Source organism: Gymnogyps californianus, chromosome 17 (assembly GCF_018139145.2).
Source record: "Gymnogyps californianus isolate 813 chromosome 17, ASM1813914v2, whole genome shotgun sequence".
In the NCBI taxonomy this organism is placed as follows: domain Eukaryota; kingdom Metazoa; phylum Chordata; class Aves; order Accipitriformes; family Cathartidae; genus Gymnogyps; species Gymnogyps californianus.
In genome coordinates this window covers 2,954,938-2,982,070 of record NC_059487.1, presented here as the reverse complement: position 1 = coordinate 2,982,070, position 27,133 = coordinate 2,954,938, and the positions used below count along the sequence as shown (strand labels likewise).

Sequence of the window (27,133 nt, the reverse complement as noted above, 5' to 3'; positions counted from 1 at the left end):
CACCACACCTGGGATGGGGGGAGCAGCCAGTGCTGAGCACCAGGAGGCTGGACCTGGTGGTGGGATTTCATGTCACCTTGCTGGGCCACCTGGATTTGCTCCCTTCCCTCCCAGCCAGGCTTTGCCCCCCTGGTTGAGGCAGTTGAGGTGCACCATCGCTTGGTGGAAAGGAAGAGCTTTGTCTTCTTGAAGCTCAGGAAACAGCTGTGGAAACAAAGCCCCCAAAACAACCCGAAGCAGGGACGGGTTTGTAACGCGTACAAGTTTCTCAGGCTTCTTGGCTCAGAAAGTGATTTTAGTGCCCTGAAATGAACCATCGTGAAAACGCTGTGGGGTTTTTTTGGTTGTTTAGGTGGGGGAGCGAGACTTCTCATAGATATAAATCTAAAGCCAGAGGTGAATTTGTCCCCTTTTGTTTTCCTATAAGTATTATCTTCTGCTTTGAGATACATAAGTATTTTTTTAGCCTGGCATGCTGTGAAATTCTGCTTTCAGTGATCAAAGCCTTGATTTTGTTTCGCTATGAATCGCGCCTCTGACCCAGCCCCGAGTGGGAGCTGCATCTGCATTACAAAACTTGTTATTTGGAGATATGAAACTGAAATGGCAGGACATGGTTTTGTTTGCAGAGGGTTTCTCCTTGCAGCGGGCACACGTGCTTCGCTCCTTGCAGGAACATCACGAAACGTCTCGTTGCTGTGCTGGAGATGAGCGCGATTATCTGTATTTTACACATGGGGAAACCGATAGCCTCTAAACGAGCCCATGTTGGGCAAGATTAGAGCAGTTTTTCCCTGCGTGCTGGGGGTCCTGGCCAGCACCCACCGCCGTGCTTTCCCGGGAGAGGACGGGAACAGCCCCTATGCTGGGGACTCACATCCCTGCATCGAGCGATTTGCCAAAATTAATGATTTTGTATGTTGTCATCAGGTCTCTTCCACCTCCTTTTTGGACAAAATAGGCTCTTTTCCATTTTTCTTCCATGAAATATCTCCATGTTTCAAATACCCCAGGGCCTTGGTTTCCCATCTTTCTGCCCTTGTTTTCCCATCTCCCTCCTCTGAGAAGGGGGTGAGTGGCGCTGAATTCAGCACTTGAAGCAAGTGTGTGCTGACAGTTTGGATAACAACATTACAGTATTTTCTCTATTATTTTCTGACCTGTTATTCTTGCACTCTGTCATTTTGATATTGCTGTGCTTTCAGTAGAGGTTTGCATGGGGCGGTTGATGTGATAGTTGGTCTTACCACTTAATGGTCAGTTAATTTAAACCCTGGTAAAGTCTAGAAGGATTTCAAACCGCTCCTTCCAGCATGGACTGTTCTGCATTTGTCAGAGTAGGGTTTCTCCTGCTCTGATGTTGCCTTCTGCTTGGTTAGGTGGCTCTGAAATTCCCAAGGCTTCCTCGTTTGTAATTAACCTAAATAATGTTCTTTTCATCTGCAAACTTTGTTTCACTGTGCAGCCTAGTTTCCAGGTCATTAATAAAGATGTTAAGCAACAGGAGACCTGGTTAAATACTTCTGTTGGTGCATCGTTAATTATTTCCATCTTGAAAAACAAGTTGCGTGCTTCGTCTTGTCATGGCCCTCAGCAGCATCGGGTCTGCTTACAGCATCACCCACGTCTAAACCCCAGTTCAGTTAAACCGAAGCACAGCTCAGTATGGAAACTCTTCATGCAGTTGAGGCCAGTCTTATATTAATTTAAGCTTAAGTCAGTTCCTCACAGAACAACTGTATTTAAATGAAATTTCAGTTGAGAGCATCCACGCCAGTGGAAGTTGGTGCAAAGAAAATGCACCTTTATTGAAATGGGTTGAACCTCGAATCGAGGTGGGTTCAAAGCTTTACATCTTTCTTTGTAGAGAGCTCTGAGAAGAAACCTTGGAAAGTGTCAACACGCCTGAGCAGCCGGTTCTCCCGTAACCCTCGGTCGCTGAGGGTGAGCTGCAGAAGTGCCGTTTCCCCTCTCAGAAGCGCCGCGCTGTTTTGCTGCAGTATGGGACCGTCATGATCTTTTACACGTCCTCTAGGTCTGTTTTTGTTGTCAGCAGTCTTCCGTGCCCTACAATAAGGCTTAAGTTGTCCCAGTTTGCAGGTTTGCTTTCCAAGTCTCTCTTAGGGACGGATGTAGCATTTGCCAGCCCAGAGCCCTCTGCAGAGGAGCTGATTTTGCTGGTGATTTCATGCCTGTGACATTTTATAGGTTCCTTTGGGACTGTTGGGCAATAACAGTCATAGGTTTCAACTTCGAGCAACCGGACACTGCTTTACCTTTGTCTAGCAGGTGAAGGAGCCAATGTCTTAACCCTCATGTATCTGCAGACCGAACAAATCGGTGCTCACCTTCTCTGGGGGAAGACAGACCGACCTCCTCGACAGCTCTGCTGCCTGCTGTGTTTTACCCTATTCTTTAGCTGTTGTTTGAGATAATCCCTGAGTTGTGCGTACAGGAACCTCGCTCAGTGCTTGTCGCTGGGCCTGATACAGAGACAGTGCCCACTAGAAATTTTTTCTTTATTTCTCACTGGCTCAAGGCCTCCTGGGCTGTTGGGGCTGGGCATCATGTGAAGAACAAATCGGCTGCTGTGGCCCCAGCAGCGAGTGGGGACACGTATCCTTGGGAGTTACCCAATCCGTCCCCTCTTCTGCTATCTCATCTCTGACCATCTCTTTAGTACTTAAAAAGAAGTTAATTCAGGTATCTCCTCCATGCTTTGGGAGGCAGGGGGGAAGGCAGCTGCTGCAAACAAACTCATTCAGTCTTTTTGTGTTCCCGGTGTCTTCTGTGGTCCCAGCAAGGTCTTCTGTGAAAGCTTCCTCCTCCTGGCATGCCTCCTGCGTGCCTGGGTTGTGCTTCTCAGTCCTCCCACTTTTCTGCTCATGGTGGATGTGTTACAGTGCATCCTCTTTTCTCCAGGCTGAAGTTTCCAGTATTTCACAGCAGGGCTTGGCTCTGGTGTATGCCTTGGGCTGGAGGTGCTGGCATTGGTGTTGCCCTGTTGCTTCGTCCCAGTAGCTCGAGGGCTGTGCTCAGAGAGGAAAAGCTAAAAATTATCTCGCTGTGGCATAAGCTGGAGTTTAAGCTGTTGATAAAATGCTTCCGTACATCTTGTTCTGATGGGATGTTTGGGGTGGGTGGTCTGAATTCAGAGATCCTGTGCCCCGGTGCTGCGTGGGGACTGCCCTGGTCCTTCTCCCCCAAAGTCATTGGAGACCCTGGCTGGGAAGCCTCAGAGAAGAGCAGAGCAGCATGACTGATGCAGTCTTCTTCACTGGCTGATAGGACAGTGGCTTAGCAGTGGTGGGAGAGCAGAAACTCCCCAGGAAGGAGACAGTGAGCCTAATTTCTGAATTCAGAGGAAAATAAATACACTCAGGTGTCATGCTGGGTCGGGGGGCTGTCGGGTGCAGGCAGGGGTTGGTGGGCAGCATGTCCCAGGCTGCTCTGAGACCCAAGAGATGGATGGATGGATGGAAGGAAGGGATGTAGCAAAATGATGGTTTCTGTGCTGCCTGCAGTAAATATCTCCACGCAGACTGAAACTACAGCCCCGGCGGGCAGCAGAGGTAAACGCGATTTGCACATAAATTGTTTGCTTAGGGGTTGTCTGCATCAGCACTTGCGGCGTCCTTCAGATGCAGCCATGTTGCATGTTGTTTACACTACGACTTGCAAAGTTTTAGATAGATATTTTTACACTTAATATATTAATACGCTATTTTTCAAGAAATACAAACTATGAGCTTTCTGCTCTTTGGGAGATTCATTATGTTTTGTTTAAAGGAACCAAACTTGTTTTCCTTTCCAATGAGCACGCAAGTGTCTGGTCCCACTTACCGACTAGAGAAGGTGATTAATTCTTCTGTTTTTGTAGTCAACAGCGAAACGCGGTCTGGCAGTACATAACCGCCCTGCAGCCTCGCTGGGGCTGAATTATCTGGCACAATGGAGCCTATAATTAGCAGGTGGAGAAGATGCTGCACATGTAGCGTTAGAGGATTGCAGAGGGACAGGTTGCAGGGCAACCGAGGGAAACAAGAGATTATGGCCAGGCAGTAAAAAAATTAAGTGTTTTCATCTCTCCCGGATGCTTAAATCTTTATAATGCAAACTCAAATAAAGAAAACCTTCATCGATGTGATGGAGTTTAACTGAAGCAGAGTCTGCGGCTGTTGTACCACGTAGCATGTGGCACTGGTATAATTCCTGCTGCTCCCTGTGGGTTCAGAACAAGGAGGTTCTTTCTCTTAACAGTTATGAAAAATTTGAAAGTGGAAAAAAACCCGTCTCTTTTATAGAGGTGCGGCTGAAATATAAATGAAACATATCCACTGGAGGGCCTGAAATCTTGGCGAGACTTCCAGAATTGGGATGCAGAGTGTTTGGTGGAAAACACTTTCCCTGACTAAATGCTTTTGGAGAAAGCATGAGAGAATAATCTTGTTAGCTAGTAAATGTGGTTTTTTAGGTGTCTGACTTAGGCACCATGAGGACCTGAGCAGAGGGTCTCAGTGTATGGAAACATGTGGTTCAAAAAGATCTCACGGGACGTCAAAGCTGAACTCGAGTATCATCTCATTAAAACCCTGGGTCTGGAGGTGTAATGTCTTGATCTGTTTTAACAGCGCATCCTTCCCTGCCGCAGAAGGACCATGAAACCCCACGCAAGGCTTCGAGCAGCCCAGCCGGGCTGGGGAAGCCTGTGAGGTGGTACCCATCCCTCGTGTGCCCTTGATGGGCATCGCAATGGTTCGGGAAGCAGCAGGAGTAGGTGCAGCTCTGCTGGTTGTCCCCATCGGCACAGTCCTACCTTTACATTCACCCACTTGTGGGGTGGCGTGTGTAAGGAGGTCCCTCTCCTCCCAGACTGCTATGGCGAGGAAGGAAAAATGGCTTCTCCTACCCATGCCTTGACCTTGTGGGCAACTTCTTGCCCAAGGTCATGCTTCATGGCAACACTGTGCAGGTAACTGCTGCTTTCTGAGCTCTTTGGTCGGTGGGTCCAGCGTTCCTCAGCTGGATGTGCCTTTGGAGATACACTCCTGATCCTGTGGCTCAGGAATAAATTGCAACCAAGGAAGAGGGAAATGCTCCTGTTTGTGCCCTGTGCTAGCATACCTAGTCACCTTGGCTGTCCTGGTTTTGACCAGCAGTTAAGAATGAGTCTCAAAAATGAGAGCGTGAGCTCTTTGCAGAAGGGTTTGTCCCTTTGTGCAGTGGTAAAGTCTTTCTGGTGCCTGGCTGGGGTGGGGCAGTGCCGTGAACACACCAGTTACGGGACAGTAACTGCTGCTCAACCCAGCTGGTGCAAATGGGGTGGACAGCCTGGGAGGTGTGCAGTGGGACTACGTACCCAGCTCCTCAGGCCTTTCATGGTACCTGGCCTTATAGCCTCCCTTTGAAGGTGTTGGCTGCAAGTGGGCTCAGGGCCAGGATCCATTCCAGGGCTGAAAGCATGCTTATCTGGAGGAAAACCCCCTGTGGATCAGTGCACAGCACCCCTCGAGTGTGCCGGTGGGAAGTGCATCATGACAAGGAGGGTTGCTTGCGAGGATCTGGCCCTGGAGTCCCTTTGGTTCTTCAGCTGATGTCCGCTCCTCTGCGGGAGGCCGAGGATAAAGCCCATGCAGGGAGCTGCTCTGACAACCAGACCTACTCGAACGTGGAAAGCAATACTCCATAACACCTCTCACAATCGTTCCTTTAACAGGCATTGCCTGGATTATGTACAAGAATGAATAAATACTGAAGTGGATTTAAGAAAACCCTTCAGTGTCAGGAATCGCAACTGCCCGCCAGAGCAGGCAGGTGATTGCAGCTACCACCACCGAGGTGCATCTCCTCTGTGCGTCCCAGCGGGCTGAGCACGAGCTTTTCCTCCTCTTGCAAAGTCCGTGTTGGACTGTTCAGGGCCGTTCTGGTGGCAGCTCCGGTGTCACCGCCATGCCTGTGGCTTCGCAGGAGGGATGCGGGGTGCTGGAGCGTGAGGATCGCGATAGCGGCTAACATTTCCCTTTGCTTCGTTAGAGCAGCTGTGCTGATGAGTGGGCTGCACCCATACAAAGGAGAACGGCCAGGCCTTTGGGGTTCCCACCCCGTGGCAAAACCAGCAGCAGGCCAGTTTGGGGAATTTCAACAGCGGTGGAAGGGGTAGCGCAGCCGTAAAGCCTGTGTGATTTGAGGGTAAGGGCTGTGTGAGAAAGATGGGAACTCAGCTTGTCAGGGGAGCTTTTACATTTTCCCTTTGTCAGCGTGAGTTAATGTTGAACAGGGCAAATACTTCCCCGCCAGAAGGAGCCTAGCGAGACCTTATTTGTGAATATATGAACAGCAGTTTTGTAAATAGTGCATCTGAATTTATGAATGATCTGACACTGACAGGTTGAAACGAACTCTGTAATATTATTGTGTGAGATTTAGTAGGTCAGACGTATAAATGCCAAGTCAAAATGACCTAGAAAACCTTTCTAGGTCAAACTATTGCTTGAAAAGTTGTCTTTTTCAAAGGCAAGGCCATAAGATTTCATGCTTACTCTGACACATTTTCCTTCTAACAGTGCAACATGAGTCTTTGGGACATGGCAGAGAATTTGTCATCTCCTACACTGAGAAGAGAGAAAGAAATGTGAAGAAGGGGATACTTATTTCTTAATATAACGAGGCCTTTTCCCATCACCTGTCCTGTCCTGAGATAGTACATTGCATACCTGGCCGGCAGGATTTTAGGCTAGAAGTTGCAACACTGATTGTATTAGCACCTTGCTGTTTCCAGGAGTGCTAAAACCTGCCAAACTCCTGGGTCTGGCAGCAACCAGCACCTCCAGCCTACCTTTGGAGCCCTAACCCTTCATTAGATGGGAAATTATTTATTAGAAGGAGCTTTTTCTCCCCTAAAGAGGCTCAGGGGAGGCTGGTGAGGTTTGCACACAATGACTCTCTTCTCCAGAGAGATGGGATGGGGCAGAGTCGTGCTCTGCTAACCCGGGCACCGTGGCCTGGGAATCATGGGGGTGGGTGAAGTTGGAAGGACCCAGGACCTTGATGTTGTTGTCCTGCAGCTTCTGCCTGCTCTAACAGCTTTCGTGCTGTTAGAAGGAAGCCTGAACTTCTAATAGAAGCTCGGCTGTTCGTCTGGGTTACTTCTTATTTCAGAGTGCAAACATAAGCGTGGCTCCAACAAGAAGTGGAAAGGGCTCCCCTCCACCCTCATATAGTTTTGGACGGACTGAAACGTTTTTGTCCCGTCGTGCTTGTGGCGATGCTGTGCGATGTGGCTGGACGAGGACCTAGGCTTGGTGTTGGGCTGGAGACCAGCTGTTGGGCAGAACATGCACAGATGCTGGGCTGAGATGACGGCATCCTCAGAGCTGCCGGAGCAGGAGTCCCGCTTCCCGACCATAGCTGCGGGCGAGCAGCACCTCCACGTGCTGTTTGCACATCATGCCTGCTGGCTTCGCTCCCCGGGAAGGGTGGCCGTGCCCTGTTTCCCATTCTGTGCCCTCCACCTGCCCAAGCCAGGCGTGATTAACCCAAAAGCAGGGCTCAGCGCTGGCAGGTACCGGCACGGGGGGCATCCCGGCTGCTTCTGCCGGCTCCCCAGTGTCCGGAGACGCTGCCCTGCCGGCGTTCCCACCAGAGCGGCACAACCCAAACTCCCCAGGTTGCAAACCGTTTGTTCAGCCGAGCCGTGACCTACTTCAAAGTAGCTTTTGCCATCCCAGGAAAGTGGGTAATCGGAGGCTGCGGTGCCTTCTGAACAATTACAGCTCACAGCAGTCCAAATGAAAATGTTTGTTGAAAACAACATGTGCATAATTAAGGCTTAATGAGCCCTTGTCTGTTTGGAATCTGCAATTAGATTTATAATAGAAAATACTAGCAAATGCCAAATAGCTTTAAAAGAAGCTGAGATAAAAGATAATTTTGCTACAAATCTATAGTAATACTGTAATTTAATGAGCTGGAAGTGGTGCAGAGAAAGACTGTAAAAGCTTTGGACAAGTTTGTATTGTGCATGTTTATCTTATCTGCCCATTTCCCTATCTATAAAGCTGTCAGTCTTGCTTTTAACTGCTTGGAAAAAGGCAGGACTTTGCTAAAATCAGGAAGAGTCCCTTTGTTTATTTTTATTTAAGTCATTAATTAGTCAGGCAAAACTGCTTTTTCTCTTTCTCATCAACATGCTTTAAACTTCTCGTTAGGGTTAATAGTAATAATAATAATAGTAATAATAATATCTTTATTCAATTACTTACAGTGAGGCAGGGGCATAATAATAATCAGAGGTGCCTCTTTCTGATTAGTTTCATTAATTTTAATGAGTTTTCAACTGTCTTTTTAAGACGTTGAGAATTTTCAACGCTAAGGTGTGTATTTTAAGAAGTAAACTTGAGGCCGGCTTGGCTGCAGGAAGCACGAACTACCTTCTCGCCCTAATGAAAAAAGGTTACGCAGCAGTAAAATTTTCTGGAAGGATTAATAAGATGAACAGAGAGAGGTCTCAAAAAAAAAAAAAAAAAGAAAGAAAAGAGCTGAAGGTAGAAGTGCTTGGGAGGGATGGTTTGTTGGGGTTTTTTTTAATAACCAGAAGTTGAGGTTGGGGATGGAGCGGTACCAGCTTTGGATACAGCGCGTGGAGCTGGTAGAGAATCGAGGCCAGCGCAGCGCGGTGGCGGGACGTTACGTGCACAATCCCCTGGAAATGCAAATGCAGCCCAACAGCTTTGACAAACCTAACTCAGCACTTCATAAAATAGGACGTACAAGGATGTGGTAATGCTGCCTGTGGAGATACCTTTCCGATGTGATTTTATTGCCCGCGTGAAATGTCGCTGAGTTTCAGCTTCTGTAAAACCATGGGTTTGCATGTCTTGAGTCTCCGGCGTGTGAAGTCGCAACACCGGTGCTGCGTTCGCAGCTTCGTGCGTGCAACGTCTACAAAGTTGTCTCCGAGTTGTCTCTCTGCGACCTTTCAGCCGGCGGATTTCGGCTCCAGCCTCTGACTAGGCAGCGGCAATGAGTGCCTGTGCCCCGAGCGCGTCTGCGCATTCGCAACCCCGCTCCCGACCCACCGCAACTGCTGCCTCGTGGGGTTTTGCTGTTCTCACGGACGTGGGACCGCACGGTCGGAGCGGCCCCGAGGGCTGGGTTATTTAACCCGACCACGCAGCACGCTGCTGGGGTTGCCAGCGAGGGCAGAGCTTCCCCTCCCAGCCCTGCAGCTGCCCCTCGCTGCTTGGGGGTGTATTTCAACTGCTTCTTGCACCAAGCTCCCAGTAAAATTGCCTTTTTTTGCAGAGGTCAGGATTGTGAGGCTTTTTGGGTATTTCCCCCAAATGGCTTGCTGAGCTTGCAGCCTCTGAGGCAGCGCCTGGCTGTGTGGTCCCTGTCTGCTTGGCCCCACAGTGGTGCCTCAACAGCAAATCTTCTGGTGATGAAGATCTGGCGTTGCTCTTTTGCATCCACCACTGGAGGGGATGGGGTGATAGATGGGGGATGGGGTGGTAGGTGGGGGCTGTGGATGGCAGCGGGGTCCCCTGGGCGCAGCGCAGGCTACTGGAATGGCTTGGGGGGCCCGTTGCTCTTTGTTTAAGAGGGTAATTGCAATTTTTGTTAAAAGGCAGCATCATCAGCATAGTCAAAAGGAGGCCGACGTGCTGGAGACGATGCTCTTCCTGGCAGAGTAGGGATCTGAAATCTGGCCGCCTTCAAGCCTACGGGAGACTTTCATCTGAAGAGTGAGGAGATTTGGGTAAACTCCCTCTGCTCCCCGACGGTCTTGGCACGGGGGTTCGGACTCCCCTGCGCATCCTTCCCACGGCACGGCAACCAAGCCGTGGAGGGCGGGTTTAGAAAGAATGACACGGTTGTGATGCTGGTGGGATGAAAGCCGGTTCTCTGATACAGGAAGCTGTGTGCCACATTATTCTTTATTATTTGTTTACATTGAACCTTCCTGACTCTCGCTAGGATTAGGATTGAGTTAGGTGATGTAAAAACACTTACAGAAGGTGTACGTGGAGTCTATGATTTAAATAAGACAGGGCCAAATAAGAGAGGGGAAAAACGCAGAGCGCTATACTGCTGTATGAAAAGCGGGCAGGGAAGATGCTCCCAGACTTCCAGGATGTAACTTCAGAAATTACCTTCCTATCATCCTTGGTTTTGGGGGTTTTTTTGTCTTTTAAGGAGATCTCACTTTTCATTAGGTTTTTTTTTTTAATCATGAACATGTCCAAATGTCTAAGGTAAAATTGTGAAATGGATTGTACTTTGTCAGCCCATTTTTTTTTTTTGCAAGTCATACTATCTACCACTGCAAGAGTTATTTGCATACACAGTTGAGTGCAGAACCACAGAAGGCATGTTTTCACTGGTGCCAAATATTTGTGTGTTGGAAACTACTCTCTAAATGACTAGTATGGAAGCTCTCTGGTTTTTTTTTTTTTTTTTTTTTGCCCTCCTGACTAGCTGTTTTTGCATAACGCTCTGCATTCTCACCAAAGTTGTCTTGAAAATCGATTATTCTTCTCCCTTATGCTTTGCAACAGAAGAAAAAAAACGTGATCTTGAAATCCGAGGGGCAGAGATGTGCTTTTGCTTTTGCTAGTGGGGCAAAGCTTCAAATGATGGAAGCGTTTAGCAAAGTACCTGGCTACCCTTGCAAGTGAGTAGCGTGTGCTCTGGGCTGTGCTTCAGACTGGCTTTGCTGAAGGAACAGTGGCTGTAGAGAGAATTAAAGTTACTGTTTTTCTGCTTGAATAGCAATTGAGTAGCACCTGTGATTTTTGTGAATTTTTAGAGTGAGTGAGGAGATATTTGGGAGCCAGGTTGTTAACCTGCACAGCTGTCAACAAGGTGTCGGGATCAGAAGCATAATACATGGTCTTAAAAAGTTAATAGCTTTAAGCAATCTTTGCATCGCTCCTCTGACAGCTCTCTTCCTCTCTGTGACGTGCGCTCGTGCGCTTATTTATTTATTTACTCTGCAGTTGAGAAAAGATAAATAGAGATTTCCAAAATTATTCCTGCACTGTGCACGTACGTCAAACCCAGCGTAACCACAGCGACTGCTCGCGCGGGGCTGCTGTGGCAACAGCTGCTTCCTTCGCTTGCTCGCACCGCGCTTCTCCGTGCCGCTGCATTGCTTTTATTCAATCCAGGCGTTTGCTTTCAGCCCCGGGCTTGGGTGCGCGTCCAGACATCGCTGCCCACGCAGGGTCCCTCCTCGCTCCCTCGGCCAGGGGGACAAAATTATAGGATGGGGAAACTTTCTGCCTTAAGGTTTCTTTCTTCCCGACTGCTCCCTTGCTTCCTCAGCTATTTTGGTGCCGGTGGCCGCGTGTAGCCCCTCTTCAGTGATACCTCTGGTTGCAGTGAGGGCTCTCATTCTGGTGTTGAAATCAGCATCTCCATAAAAGACTTCCAGGGCAGAGCCGCGCTGGTAGCTGCTTCCAAGGCAGACAGGTATAAGCTCTATTTTTATCTCAACCCTGAGGTTTTATCTTGCAAAAAACAATGTTTCTAGGTGCCTTTGACGCTGGCACGGTTCTTGCACAGAGCCTCTGTGGCTTCTTTTAGATCTTTGTATGTTTTCTGCCTCTCTTAGTTTCCTGTGAATTACAAGTGTTACCGGTGAAGCAGGCAGTGCAGTTAAGTCTCATTATCACTTACTGTATTTGTTTCAGACTGTCTACACACGAGCTTGGTGCCAGGAAATGTGCTGCATTCATTTACCTTCCTCCCTCCCCAACAAGCACAGGGCACCAGGCATTTACAGTGTGAGCTGGTGCCTTTGGCTCTCCTGGTTATTCAGCTGCTACCAGGAGAAGGACCAGCTTAGCAAGGGCCTGGTATTTATTTTTTTTGCAGATAAACTCCTCGAGCACCTGTGTAAGCGTGATAAACAACACAGGATATGCTTGTTGTTTGGTTTCGAAAAGGAAGTGATGTACATGCCCAAGCCTTGCAGCTACACCGGTGTGATCGTATCTTGCAAAATAAACAGCGTTGAGCATGGTCAGCGATGGGCTGGAGAGGTCCTGGGTGAAAGCTGGGAGGGTGGGTGTCGGGAGGTGCTGCTCACCTCCCAGGCAGCCTATTTTCCTTATCTATGCCCAAACTTTGAGAGAAATTGGGAAGGGTTTGGTCTGCCCAAAGCTGCAGCTCTGGTGAGCTCTCTGCACTGCGAGAGAGGAGGAGGATGGAGATCTCCCGTGCACCCGGTGCACCAGGGCCGCTCGAAGCACTGCATGACACCTCTCCCAGCCAGCATTACATCGGGCTGCTTGGCAGACTGAAAGCTAAAAACTAAACACCGTCATCTGAGTGTGATCAAAGTGTATTAGATCGAGACCTGCCCTCAGGGCCAAAACCTGCTAAGTTGAAAAAACGCAACCCCTCCTCCATGCACAGCGGAGGTGTAAGCGTGAGCAACTTTGGCCTTTAAATTAATAGTGCTTTTCTCCGAGCATCATTCTTCTCCGTTGCTGCAGCTGGGAGAAGGACAGGAGGCTGGATGGAGGATTAGCTGGCTTTGCCGCTCTGCCATCTGTGCTGCTTTCACTTCTTTTCGGAGTCGCACATGAAAGGGTTAAGCAGAATTTTGATCTCGGCAATATTTTCATGCTTATACATTCTGTTTCTCATTTCCATGACAAAGATGGTAGGAAGAGCAGAATAAGGTACAGAATTTGCAGAGCAATTTTAAGACTGTAATGAGAACAGAAAATAGTAGGAGGAGAAGAATTGTAATTAGAATATGAAATGGGGAAAAAAATTAATCTATTTCCATGTCAGTCTTAAGACTAAATTCTGCTGCTCCCTGTAGCTTTCAGTGGACGGATTTCTTTGTGTGTGTATGTGAGGAGCTTGAACTCCTTTGCAGGCTCTGAAAGGTCCAGGTAAATGAGTTTAAGTCCTCACTCCCCCCAAATAATGTAATAACAATAATTTTGTGTGCGGCGTTCACAGAGAGCCAGCCAGTCTCTTAGATAAATGAATGCTGCCACTTGAATAGTGGTGGCATTCAAGCTCTCTCCAGCCTCGAGTACAGGAGAATAAAAGGGGATGCTGGAGGGGCTCTTGGGGCGGAGGTCCGTGCGGCCGCCTGGGTAAGCATCACATGATCGCATATCACAGAAGCACCCAAACACCAAATACTGCCGGTTGCGAGGGACGTCTGCATGTCCCAAGCCCCCGAGCAGAGCCGAGCTAACCAGATGAGGTTGCGCAGCACCTGGTCCAGCTGAGCTCTGAGTCTCTCCAGGGATGGAGATCCCACAACCTCCTGGTCTAATATTTGACCACCCACATGCTGGAAAATGTTTTTCCTAATATCTAATGAGATTACATCTACCCGTGGAGCTTCCAGCAGCCCACAGGTCAGGGTCATCTGGAGCTCAATGATTTACATTCACTATTCCCCTCTGATTTGTCCAGTTGCTATTCTGGATCCTACCAGGCCACAGCATCCTGGAGCAAGAGGTTTTGCTGTTGGGCCCTGTACGAAGAACTTCTCTATAACATGTTTAATTCCACTACCTAATGATTTCAGTGTCTGCCTCCTTGGTTTTGGGCTATGAGAACCAGAGAAGAGCTGTTCCCTGTTCTCATCTCGTGACTTCATGTACATCTCTGTCGAGTCCCTCTATATCTATCACCTCTTTTCCGCGTCCACGTACGCCATTCCACACCTTGGATCCTCCCTGCTATTGCCCTCTCTTCTTCTCCTAACTGCACAGATGGTAAAATAATGTTTGATCTTTTATTCTCCGTTCTTTTCCTAATTGCTCCTAAAACTTGAATGACATTTTTGGTAGCTACCGAGGACTGAGCAAAAGTTGGAAGTGAACTCTCCAGAAGGAATGCACGGTTTCTCTCCTGGACAATAACAGCTATTTTAAGGCCCATTGTCATGTCTGTATTGTTAGGATTGCTTTTGTCCAGTGCATTACTTTGCATTTATTGACATTAAATTTAATCTTCCATTTCCTCACCACCACTTAGTACTGCGAGAGTCTTAATGCAAAGCCATTCAAAGTCGCTTTTAGTTTTGGCTAGCCATAATAATTTTTGTCTCATTAATAAACTTGAATCCTTCTAGATCACTTATGAACTGGATAGATTTTAGTGCAGATGGATTGTGGACCATGATCCTCCTCTTGCTAAAACCTAATGAGTACCTTTTCACTGGCTGTGAGCAAGAGGACCTTCCCTTTTGTCCCCTGACAAGTTGGGTTTGGTTTTTACAAGCTTTTTGTTGAGGAACCTGGTGAAAAGTCCAGCCAGAGAGATCATTGCCCCCTTTCCAGGTACTTGTTGACCCTTCAGCAAACACTAAAGTGGGCTGCGAGGCGTGACATCCCTCGTCTCTGGCCTCTCTCTGCTGTCTCGGTGGTGTGTTGCAGCTCCAGATGGTTTCACGCTGAGGGAGTCAGACCTCCTGGTCTGGCACCTTCCCCTTGCCGCTCCCGTTTGTTTTGGAGCGGAGGCCGTAGGCTGTGCACCGCATTTGTTAACTTGCGTTGCTTTAGAGCAGATGGGTGAATGCTGCTTGGCCATGGGGCTTCCTCAGGATTTTGTTGGTTTGTTTTAATTTTTTTTCCTACTGGCCATCCCAGTGTGGGTCTTTCCAAGGAAGATGCTCCAGTTTGGGAACCACTGAAAACTCCTTCAGAGTGCAAGCCGGTGCAGATCATTCCTGTCTTTCCCACCTGGTTTTAGATTCTTGACAGTCTCTGTTGCACCTCGGTCAGCCCTTGCCACCCCCAGCTGTGCAGTAGGTTTCCTGCTTCTGGTATGTTTGAAAAAGAACTGTTATTAGGCTTTTATCCTGTTTGTGAATTGCTCTTAAAACAAATAAACCAACCAAACCGCTTTTTACTATATGATTTTAAACCTTAAGGCTTCATCTGTATCAATCTGATTTTACCCGAGGATAATATATGAGATTATTGACTGCGTGGAGAACACCCAGCCTCCATAAAGCGCAGGTGACTCCTGCAGATGCTCAGCTCTGCAGCCCGTTAAAGGATGTGCTGCCGCTGACGCCGGCTGTGGTGGTGTGCTCTCTTTTAATGACGTTTGTCCTAAAGCGAATTGCAGCTCGTGGCCAGCCCGGGCGGCCGTGCGGTGGCCAGGATGGAGAGGCAGAGCTTTCCTCGCAGGAGGGTCCGGGGCGGGGGGGTCGTAAATCTATTGCTGAACTTTTGACCCTCTTTGACAGGATCAACTGAGGGGCTATCCAAGCATTTCAGCGGACAAATAAATAATGCTAAGTAGATCACTTTGGGCCAGAGGTTGTGTAAAGACCTTAATGGGGAAACTGCAGTTAAAGAGATTAAGCTAACCTCAGCGATGTATTCCCTGAAGAAGCGTGATGCTAAATTACTCCTATAGGAAATCACAGCGGCAGCTCTGCAGGCAGCAGCGCCGACAGGGGCAGGGCTGAAGCGAATATTTCACAGCCCAGGGACGCGGCAGAGATGTGTGCTGGCACAGACAATCCTTGCCAGCGTCGGGGTCGTTGGGTTTGGCGTCGGCGCCCAGCGCGCCCGTAGGGCTGAGCCTGGTGTGCAGGGGTGCCTCACGCTGTGCAGGAGCAGCGTCGTGGGGCTGCGGGGCTGGAAGTACCACGGCCAAAATGCAGTTACAGCAGAATGTGGTTATGTCACTCAAATAATGCTTGCCTGATAAAAATTAGTTGTGGAAAAAACTACTACTGTAAAACTTTCTAAGGAAGTGTTATATTTCCACATGGTGGGTAGGGTGCCATCAGAGGCAGCTAAATAAACCCCAGCAACACATGGGCTGCAATAGTTTTTTCTTTTTTTCTTTTTTTTTTTAAATGGGGAATATTAAGTATGGCATTGACTGTGTTAGGCAAGTTTTCTTGTATCCTAACTTTCATTCACTAAAAACTTAGAGGCATTTGTTGCGTGGCATTATTGTGGGTTGCTCTGTGTCTTGATGCTAGTGGTGGCTGAAGTGTAACTTGCTGAACACCGAAACCAGCTACATCCCAAGCATCTCTGGTGAAAGGTGATATCCCCAGTGCACCCTGTTTGGAAATGAGGTTGTCATGAGAGGGGACCTGCTGCCTGTGTCCTGGCAGGAGACAAAGCTGAGAGGCAAGTGCTTATAGCTCTGAGCAGTAGGAATCACTGGAAGCATCCAATTTGTTCTTCACTGGGCATTTAATAGCTCCTTGATGATGATGGCTTTTAGTTACCGCTGGATTTGCATTAACAGGCCACTTTTTAAAAGCTCCAGATCCTCAGTGGACTTGCAGTTAAGGTGCTCTGGTCTAGTATTGCCAACAATGAGTGTTAAAATTTAGGTAAGACCCCTCAAAAAAAAAAAACAAACCCAAACCCCACCACACTTAAAATAAATAAGAAGTTTGGAAGATTTTTGAGATCTCGCAGGTGTCATTGGAGCCATTCCTGGTATGAGTGCTGCCAACATATTTCTTACAGAGTTGAGGTTTTCATCTCAGCTCATGACTCTCAGGAAATAAAAGGATATGATGAGATTCATAATAAAATTGTACAAGCTGGCAGTGCCATCCATGAGAAAGTAACACCTTCTCTGAATCTTGGCAGGAGGTTGTGTTTCTTTCCACTGGGTCCTTCCCAGGTAACAAACATTTATTCTCCGTGTTTGCACAGAGCCGGAGATCACACAGCTGCTTTGCTCTGGGGTCTGTCCCAGCTTGTGGCATGCATTTATTTTTCTTACTCATTTTCATCTGACTAACGTGGGACCCATATGACCTCTGGGCACATTTACAGGTTTGAAAATAATGTTGTATCGCAAAAATAACAAACCAAAGTGAGTCTAGAAAAGCAATAAAAAGAAAAGAAGGGCTTCGTAGAACACCATCTGAATCAAGCCTGCGCTCAGCTCCCTGTATGGGCTGGTGGATGCACAGCAGCGCTCTGCCTCCGGAGCTGCAGTGCCAGCTACAGCTCCCCGGGAAGAGCCATAGTAAAATAATTGTATTTTTAAGTAAATTCTCCATGAAAAACTAAATTTCAGAGGGTGTTTTCTCACAGAGTAGAACTGTCCTTGTATCTCTTGCTTGGACCCAAAATACACAGTAGCGTGTCCCATGGAGAGGTGCTGTCCTGGAGGTACAGCTCTGTCCCCGTCACCCTGATTTCCTTGGGACTCCCTGTCTGAATGGGATTGACGGCGTCCGTGTGCTTATCCATCGGTGCCAGGCGAAGTCACCTCCTATGGCACGAGATCAGGTCACGCCTGTGCTCCCCTTCCTTTGGGTTGGAGTTCCCGTCACCTGCAGACGAAGGCAGCTTGCTGGCGTTCATTTGACAGCACGCCTTTGTTGCCAGCGTTGGTAGGAATTTGGGCAGTTTCCTCTGAGGGATTTTTCTTTCTTTATTTTTTTTAATCTGGTGAGTAGAGTTGTTTCTGTCCTCAGCATGCTACGTGAGACAAGTTTGAGTTGGGATTTGGCAAAGTGGGGCTTTAGGGGTCCTTTTTGAAGTAGAGGTCCTTGATTTTAGTTGTGCTTGTAGGCAACCATCGCTAATGTAAGTCAGTGCAAGTTACATAAAAACGGGTCCGTCTCAGATGAAGGAAAAGCAATTAATCACATTTTTCTGCCTCTCCCAATTTCCCAACTTGGCTACACAGGGTTTGCAGTTCCCAGGTTTTCAAGCGAACACCGCGTTGTGGATGCAAGGCACTGCAAGCTGAGAGTGATCTTGGCTCACCTCGGCTTCGTGCTCATTTCATGCAGGAGAGGGTGAGAATTAGCCACAGCCACTGATTTGTTTAATAGGCTGCTTCTATTAGCCAAAGAATAACAAAAATTAAATAATTACAAAAGAGCAAAAGGATGATTAAGACAACTGCACGAGAGTATGTTCCTTTCAAATTAGGACTTGAAAATGATACCCACCACTCCGCGTGTGCACATCACTCAATACAGGTTTGATCAATTTTGGGGGGCACAGAGGGTGATGAATGGATGCACCCAGGTCTGGAACAGCCTGGGAGGCTTGTCATACACCGGGAGTTAGACCAAAGCGAAAAGAGAGGAAGCGTTTCTGACCAAAGGGAAATATTAAAATGTCTGTTTCTGCTGTAAATCTACCTGGAATGATGGGGCTGATTGTTTTGAAGTGCATTCTGTAGCGAAACAATAATGAGAAGAGGGAGAGCACATTACTTATCTGCTCTACCTGGCTGGTGTATAAGTGGCAAACGTCTAATTGAAAAAATGTCCTGATGGGAAAATTTCTAATAAATTTGTTTGCACCCTCATAGCCTGGAGGAGAGGCAAAAAAATCCAATCAGCAGTGGGGAAGTTCCAAAGTTTCCATTGCATTTCGAGTCTTGATTTTCAGGCTCACTGCTCAGACTGGCAATCAGAGGCACAGTAATTTTGAAGGCAGGATTCATTACAGTTATTATGAAGGCATCAAGGGCAAAAGGAAATGTGGAGCGGAGGTAGGGGAATAGTAGAAAGCTGTAAAAAAAACCTACATTCTGACAAACAGAATGTTATAGAGAACGCAGAGTGCTTGTCTGGCCCTGAACCTCCCCAGTGAAAGATACTTTTTGTTTTCTGAATGTAGATTTCCAGGTGGCTTTTGTTTTCTGGAGAAGAGCTGTTTCAAACAGGTCTTAGTCTAGATCTGCAAAATACAGCGCTGGAGGGGGACAGAGGTGAGGTGTGTGTTTGCAAGGATAGGAGGATGGATGGATGTGCATCATCTGTACATTTAAATCTCTCAGAGGGGCAAAGCTTTTACTTAGGAAAGAGCTCTTCTTTTCCTGATGTGGAAGTAAATATTTCTGCAGTGCAAATTCCTGACTGGTTCCAGGGATGGACAGAACTATCATCCCACTGGAATATTTTATCTCTCTTCAGCGCTGCTTGCTGGAAAGCTCTTGGGCAGCTCACCTGAAGCATCTCAGTGTGCAGTCTTGAGATGCAATAGCTTTTAAGCGTCCCGCGGTGCCACGCAGCGTGTCTGACACAAAGCTCTGGCACTGCAGATCAGACCACCGGCAAGGGCCCTACATCCACGCGGTGCGCAGCCTTGGGGTGTCTGCTCAGGCCAGGACCCACCTGATGGTTTTCTGGTGGGGTGGTCCCAAAAAGAGCTTGGGAGGGGGACCTCAGGACCATAATTTTGCCTGTTCCAAAAAGATTGACTCCCCCAAACCATGCTGCTGCCCATGCCAAGTCAGAGACCGGTTCCTCCTGCAGAGCCTGGGTCCCGCTGCCGCAGGGCTGAGCATCTCCACCAAACTCTGTCACCTCTTCTGCAAATTCAACCTTCTCCGCTGGGGTTGGTCGGGTTGGCAGAGGGTATTTAGGCTGTAGAGCTGATTGAGTCTCCGTGCCTGGAAGCACGGCAGCTCCAGCTAGAGCTGTGTTAGCAGGAGCTGGCTATGCCAGCGATCATTTTACAGGTGGAGGGAAATTCGGTTTAGAGTGGATAGCACCCGGCTGGCTTCTGGGAGAGCTGCTTATCCCAGCAAGCCCGTAGGGCTGCCGATGCTCGCTGCATCCCGCGGCTCCTGCCTCGCTGACGGGTTTAACGAAATCCTGCATTTGCGCAGGGATCCCCTTCCGCCCTGCTGCGGCTGCTATCGGTATTAGTTAATGAGTGTCACAATACCCGCTCCAATTTTGCTGCTTTTAATTGGTTTGCTCTGCTATCCCAGAGGATAGTTTGGCAATTAGAGGGTGTCTGACGCTGAGCAGAGCTGTGTTACCCCCACTTGGCTTTACTAACTCTGCTGACTTTAATAGCTAATCCTGTAGCACTCTGAGAAATGGAAGAGTAATTAATAGTCTACACTGAAAATCTTCACCTGGTTTTATTTAGATTTCTCTTTTATTGTTGTTAATACGACCCATTTCTGTTAAGGCATAACTGGTGTCAGCTTCGTATCAGAGAGCGAGAGGACGTGCAAGGGGTGAACAATCTTCAATTTATCATCTGGCTTGTAAGGGCAAGAGGGTTGGCTCTTCCCCTTGTTAAGTATATGGTGTCATTCACAGCTGGTTCCTTCATCCTTGTCTCGGGAGTGTTTTACGGCACAGCCCATTTTATTGCCATAATTAATTTGTGAACTTAGCCTTGAGAACTGCCCCAGCCATACTTCGAGCCGGAGACAATCCTGGAGGGCTTTTTGCCTTCGTATGGAATTGGAGCAAGTGAAAAGCTCCCGTTGTAGCTAATTAATGAGAAGAGTTTTGCAGTTCTCCATGGGAGTTTTATAGCCTAATAAGTGGATTAGCAGCTCGGAACTGGGTGAAGGGGGCAGGCGTGTTTGCAGGAGCCACGGGGGCACAGGCGAATGCACTGTGCTCAGGCTGCCCTGCCTCTCGCCCAGCCATGAAGGCAGAGTCCTGGCAGAGCAGGCAGGGGAAGGGGAGATGGGGGGAAATGCGCCTTCTGGCAGCCAGAGTTTGCAAGCAACAGCAAACTGTCAGGATGGGGAATCAGGCTTTGCGTAGAGACCCCCTCGTGTATGGTCCAGAGTGGCTTTCTGCATTGCTGCTGTAGGTTTGCTTTGGCGGTTATAAAGAGTATGTAGGTGTCTGGAAGAGGATTGAATGGGACCTGCCTGTCTTGGAAATTTCCATCGATGGAAGTTGGCTTTTTAAAGCTGATTGATGGACTCATGGGAATTTTAGCAAGAACTTCATTTAGGTGATCTTTGCTGCTGGATACTTCTGTGGTTTTGCACACGTTTGGCTTATTTGTTTGAATTGCAGTGATTCATTCATTATTTTGCTGAAAAAAAAACCATAAACGTGCTATGGTATCATGTCCCATTGCAATAACTGTGATGTATGTGTGCTCATACATGCTCAAAAGTTTTAAAGGAGCAGCTCAGGATTTTCTTCTGGGAATTTCGGCTCTTTACGTGAAGAGCCAGGAAAATATTTGGGATACACATGACCCTGGTGTGCAGATGGCATTTCACTAACTCTAACTGTCTTTTGTCTTTCCAGTTTGATGGGGAGAACATGTACATGGGAATGAACGACAACGCCCAGGAGTTTCTATCGGCAAATCAGGTGAGCGTCAGTTTGCTTGGGTGGGCAGTGTGGTGAGGTTTTCTAGGGGACTTAGGCTATGCCCAAGCTCAAATTCTAGGAGTTCTCTGTGAATCTGCACTCCTGGGACATCAGGAGGGTCCACGGAGGAGGTCAGAGCTGTCAGCCCGGCTGCTGCCAAGAAGCAGAGGTGGATGCACTCGGTACGGGAGGAGGGATGCGCTTGCATGCTGGTGCTGCTGCGTATCGCCAGAGCCCGGCTTAGCCACGGCTCTCCAACGAGGCTGAAAAGCTTTGCCTCAGCATCCTTCACTCAAAATGAAGATGCAATTGGTGTTTCTGGACGCAATGAGGTTTCCAAGTATTGTGTGTCGTTCAGGTGTCTCCTTCCCTCACGTAGAGTATTTCCTGTAGCTAAATAGATTAACGGTTAGCCAGCTCGGGGAGAAAAAGGAATCAAAAGTTTCCTGTTTTGGAGCTATAAACCCACACGTGGAGGACCAGAATAGAAGTGCTCACGTCTCGCAGGTGCCTGAGCCTTCAGGGCTCTCTCTGGGCTTGGATACACACAAAACAGACATGTCCATTCAGTGGAGCCCTAAACGGATATAAAGTTAAGCCCATGCTTAGGTCCTGCTGGGAGGTGAAGACTTCAGCACGTGCTTACCTGTCCTCCTGACCAGGAGATGAGAGATGGTCCCATCTGCGTCCCGCTGCGGTGGCCCGGCATGACTAGAGCGTGCTGGGGACTTGGTGCATCTTTGAAGTGCCTGATGCTGCACGCTCGGGGCGAAGCATCTCATCACATCTAGCTGCCTTGTGAGGGAGAGTGCAAGTACATTGCAAATATTTTTCAGCATCCCATTTTTGAGCTGTGTTGGGCCGTTCCGTTGTAGGGCCCTGTTGACCGCAGCCACGTGCATTGTGGGCTCTGCAGGGTTACATCATGTGAAGGTGATGCGTTGCAAAATTTAAAAGGCAGGGCCGCAATGATTTCCATCCAGCCCAAGATGCTGTCGGCTTCCTATTGCCCTGGACTTGGTGTGTGTGGCCTGGGGCGAGGTTACGGTGTGCTCCTGCTGCTGGGGTTTGGTACTTGCCGCGACATCGCTATGAATTACAAGGCTAGTGGGTCATCCATGGTGTATCTAACGCAGATAACAGCAGTGATTAAAATATATGCATATTAAACTGAAAACAGGATGAAAAACTGTTGTTTGCCTTCTTAGAGTGCGGCAGTGCATTGGCTCGTTGCTCGGGAGAGTTGTTCCTGCTCTGGCCTTTGGAGACGGCATGCAAAGCCACCGCCGCCGAGGCGTGGGGAGAGGGCTGTTCTCGTGTGAGAAGGCTTTCCAGAGGGTGGGGAAGGAACCGCAAACTTTGTGCTATCTAGTGATTCAGCAGAAACAAATATGTAGTCGATCAACAACGGTGTGTCGTTGATCATTAGAGCCAGGAATTGCCAGAGGTTGAGTAAATGCAGAAAGGAACGGGGTGACCTCACGCTGCCCTGGCCGGGGGTCAGCCCCGTCCCCTGCCCCGTGCTCCCCAGGGCTGTGCGGAGCCTACGAGCAAGCAGTGGATGCTAACAGGGACAGTTGTCTTAGATGCTCTGCCTTGAAAAACTCCCAAGGGACAACTATTTCACAGCCTCATCGGGAAGGGCTGGCAGCGCCAGCTCAGTGGCCAGCCGCATTCCCTGGCCACGATGTGCCTGTGGGATCGGGCTGGGCTGGGGCTGAACCACCGCCAACATGAACCATTTGTGTTTCCTCCTCTACATCAACAGAAATCACCTTGCAGCCCCTGTCGCATCCCGCTTGCCCCACGGGTGGGCAGCTGGAGGGAAATCAGAAGTGATGCTGCGGGGTGGGAATGGTTTGCAGCACGACAATTGAGGAGGAGGAGGGCTGACTTCCGAATAAGAATAGAGGCTATCGTGGTGGAGGAATCATGTCCTGTTTGGACCTGGGAGAAGGATAAACCAAACCAGCTTAGATCCCTGTAACCTGGGAAATAGAATTTTACTCTTCATTTGTTCTCTATTTACTTGTTGACCTTTATTTCCCATTTTGAAATAGCAGTTAAAGATGAAAAGGGAGGAAGTATCTTTCTCTTGGCAGAGAGTGGGCAGGAGGCAGGTACCCCCTGTTACAGGGATGGGTTTGTGCACAGGGGCCATGCTCCTGCTTTATCTCCCGGAGCAACTCTGTTGGGAGTGGGGACTGACATGGAAAATAAATGGGGAAGTTTGTCTCATCTTGTGTCTCCAGTTCCCCTCCTTGTGCTGCTATACTTGGGACAGTCAGAGAGGAGCTGGGAGTGGGACCAAGCGGTGCAAGGGCACGGGGTGGCACCCGGCACTCTGCCAGGCTGGGTGCCCCCATGGGATGCTGCAATGACCCCCCATAACCTCACCCGGGGCAGCAGGAGAGGAGCAGGGAGGGAGCACGAGGATCCCAGTTCATGCCCTGCAAGGACGTTAGTGGTGGTTCACACCCAACGTGAGCTTTGGCCGAGGAGGACGGGGCACAGCCTTCCTCCCTCACCCTCATTAGTTCATCGTCTCCCTTTCCTGCACATCAGCGCTTGTTTACCAGAGAGCACTTTATAGCACCAGTCATGACTTTATTACTAATAACACAACTCTTCTATTTAAATGGGGGTTCCAGATGTTTTTTTATTGTTTGCTAAACCTGCTGTAACCTGAACGAGTACATTAAACAGCAGGAGCGTGGTTTCACAATCTCGCTTGAGAGGCTGCTAAATCACTGGCCCCGAGACGCCTGTGCAGCACACGCAGGATATCGCTCAGCCCTTGGGATCCTTGGGGACAAAGACAAATCATACAGACTAATTACTGAAGCCATCAAATTGTAATAGATGGGCCTAGTGGGTTGGTTTTTTTCCCCCGTTTTTGTCTTAAACTGGTTGCACTGGGCACCATTAGGCATCTGCAGCTCTCAGCAGCAGACACAGCTTCACGTTGAGCCCAGCTCAGGCGCAGGGGCTGGGACATCCAGCATTAACGGTGGTAAATCTTAGCTTCACGTTGCCTGTTTTAGGGCACGCTTGCTTATTTACCCTAGTTTTACGGTACACAGTGAGCTCCCCTGGTACCAGCACGCTTGTGATGGCCTGGAGTGAGACTGTCACGATGAAATCCCCCGGACCTGCACGAGGGCTTCCAGTCCCTCCGTGCTTCGAGATGTGTGGGAAGGGCTGGGAGAGCAAGAAATTCATCTGTGTGTGCGGCCTCATTTCAGCTGGAAAATTTTTAGGGGTCCACAAATGGAGGAAGTTCAATAGTCTTTGTTATAGGAAATTCTGTATTGCCTTGCAATTTTTCTTTCGAAATACCTAGAAGGAGTTAGGTGGAAAGCAGAATTCAGTTTATCACGTCTCCCCCTGCCCTGGTTTAAACCCAGTGGGGTTTAAATGGCTCCTGCCTGTCAGTGCAATGCTTTACACTTTCTGCCCAGAGATCCAGCAACTGCTTAAGCTCTTGAGTCATCCTTTCCCATCACACAGATAAGATTATTCTCATTTTACAACTGGAGCTACAGAGACAGTGCGGTCAGGGCAGCTCCTGTGCTGAGCAGTCCTTGGACAGCATCGCGATCCTGCAGCACCCTGACATCAGCCTTATCTCAGCCCCTTGTATGGCTTTGGATCCTAAGGAGATTCTGCAATATCTCATGGCAAGAGTCTGGTAAAGCCAGCACCGGGGTCCACTTGCCTCTCCTTCATCATTCCCTACTCTGCAGAGCTGCTAACTTGGGGGGGGCGGGGGAGGAACTTCAAAAAAACCCAAACAAAACACAGTCTGAAACATCTGAAAGGCAGCTGATCCGCTCCTTCCCCTCATCTTGCTCGATGGGATTGCTTATGTGCTATCGGCTGCATTTCTTATCATCCCAAAGGGGGTTGGTTTCAGCTGAGAACGAAATGCAGAAATCCAGGAGCCTAAAACGTAATGAGAGCGCTGACAGATCCAGACTCATGCCGGCACAGCCTGCTTGGGGAAAATAATTCCTCTTGTTCCATCAAATAGGAGGGACATTTGACCCCAGAAGTGAGTCAAATGTGAAATGTAATTCAACCCCCAACAGGGGCCAGAGTATAAATGCAACTTGACATCTGATCGAACCATTGCGGACATTTGACCCCCGAGATGAGTGAGGTATCTGTTGTGTTTCATGAAGTCGGCAGAGCATCATTCCTCACCCCTGTCAATTTTCTTTCTTGCTCCCCCCCCACCCCAAGACAAGGAATTACATAATACAAAAATCCCAAGGAATGGACAGTTTACCAACCACATGATCGACTCTGAAAGATGAGTAAAAGTGCAATGGTGCTGTTAAAAGAAATAAAAACGCCCACAAAATCAGTAAGAAAAGGCGTTTATTAAGGTCTTTATGATAGGGAGAGTAACCCCAGGAAAGGCAAAGGTTGGGAAATTCCTCCTGTAGCTGGACAGGAATGAGGTTGGTTTTGTTTGGCGTCGAGACTTTTGCACTTGCAGGAAGAGTCCACAGGTGCTTGATAAACTGAATTAACTACGCCTGGGAATACCCTGCCAGAAGGTATCGTTATCCCACGTTCCCGGTGAATAAACGCAGGAAATACCTTGCCAGGGAGCTGGGGATGATGTGATGCAGGGTGTGGGAACAGCCAGGCCCTGGCACGGGTTTGGGAACAATTGTCCCTCGGCTTGTTGGGAGCAGGGATGTGACTCTGTGCCTGGTCCATGGAGGGACATTATGGAAAGCCTTAGGGGAGCGTTTGCCACATTTCTCCCCTCTCCATGGCACGTCTCTGGCTGCTGGCAGGGCGGTGGGCAGCTTCGAAGGACGAAAGAGCTGATTACTTACCACAGGGCATTTTTGATCCTGCGCTCTGCCTAATCCCGGGAGCTTTCAGTGCACGGCTTATTCCAGCTGAGCAACATGCCTGTTGCTGTACCAACAACTTAATTTGTGTGACTCCTCGTGCAAATGCTGTTACACACCAGTATAGTTTATTCAGGCCAGGGAGATGCATTGGCATAAGCAACTCTTTGCTTGTGTAACTGAGAGCACAGATAGGACCGCACTGCTTTAACTGTGAGTGTTGAAAATCTGATAGTTAAACTGACAGAAAGTTATTTGCACACCATTTCCTCCTCCTAATGCTGTTCTTATATGATGCTCTTGCTGGCACACTCATGCTGCCCATCTGTGTATCAAAAACATCAGGTCTTGGCTGCCAGGAACCACGTCTGTCCTGTTGACATGCATGGGGGCTGCAGGTTTGCACAGCAGCATTGAAAAAGCATAATTTCACCCAGGGCTTTAGTTTGGGCTGTGTGCGTTAGGACGAGACTGGGTAGCTCATGGATGGAGCTGCTCACATTTATACTGCTGAGAAAGTAGATCGGTGGGCATAGACATGTTTGTATGTGGCAGCATGTGCATAAAAGAGAAGGTGGGCTTTTCTCTGGCTGTGTGCAGATCGGCAGGAGCTCAGCTGAGTGCGGGGGTTGTACCGATGCACCAAGGGAAATGGAGTTAAGAGAGATTATATTTGTCATGTGCACACACACAGGTACAGCATCGGTCTTCAAATGTGTTCCTATATAAATGTTAGTGTGGGGTTATACCTGCCTGCCCCTCTCCGCACGCATGAAATCCATCTGCGTATGTATCCGTGTGCTTGCATGTGTATAAATCAACATTTATCTACTGTATCTATTGCCCTTTATCTGTTTATCTCCATACATCTTCAAGCTCGGGTCTGTATTAGCCATAATAGATACAGTAAGTCGCTGATCTGGTGGGTCAAATGGTCAGGGCTTTTTGATCAGCCGTCAGGATACATTACCACCAGGGCCTCCGGTGGGGCTTGAATTACAACTTACATTTGACTCATTTCTGGGGTCAAAACGTCCCTCTTATTTGATCGAATGACAGAAATTGTATAATTTGTATATATCCCTGAGCCATATGTGCTCTGAGTGCCACTCTAATGTGTTTTATAAAGGCACAGCTGTCTTGGTGACTTATTTAAAATGGGATTTTGAAGTAGTGTTCTTGCCAT

The 27,133-nt window shown here is 48.5% G+C and overlaps 1 protein-coding gene across 2 annotated transcripts in view; it reads left to right on the top strand.

The window, feature by feature from the left end:
- Positions 1–27,133, top strand: part of TOX2 (TOX high mobility group box family member 2) — a 156,016-nt gene that overhangs the window by 42,782 nt on the left and 86,101 nt on the right. For both annotated transcript variants that reach the window (XM_050907512.1, XM_050907511.1), the window contains exon 2: positions 21,011–21,076. In XM_050907512.1, coding sequence (XP_050763469.1) covers positions 21,011–21,076 — 66 coding nt within the window. The remainder of the gene's footprint in view (positions 1–21,010; positions 21,077–27,133) is intronic.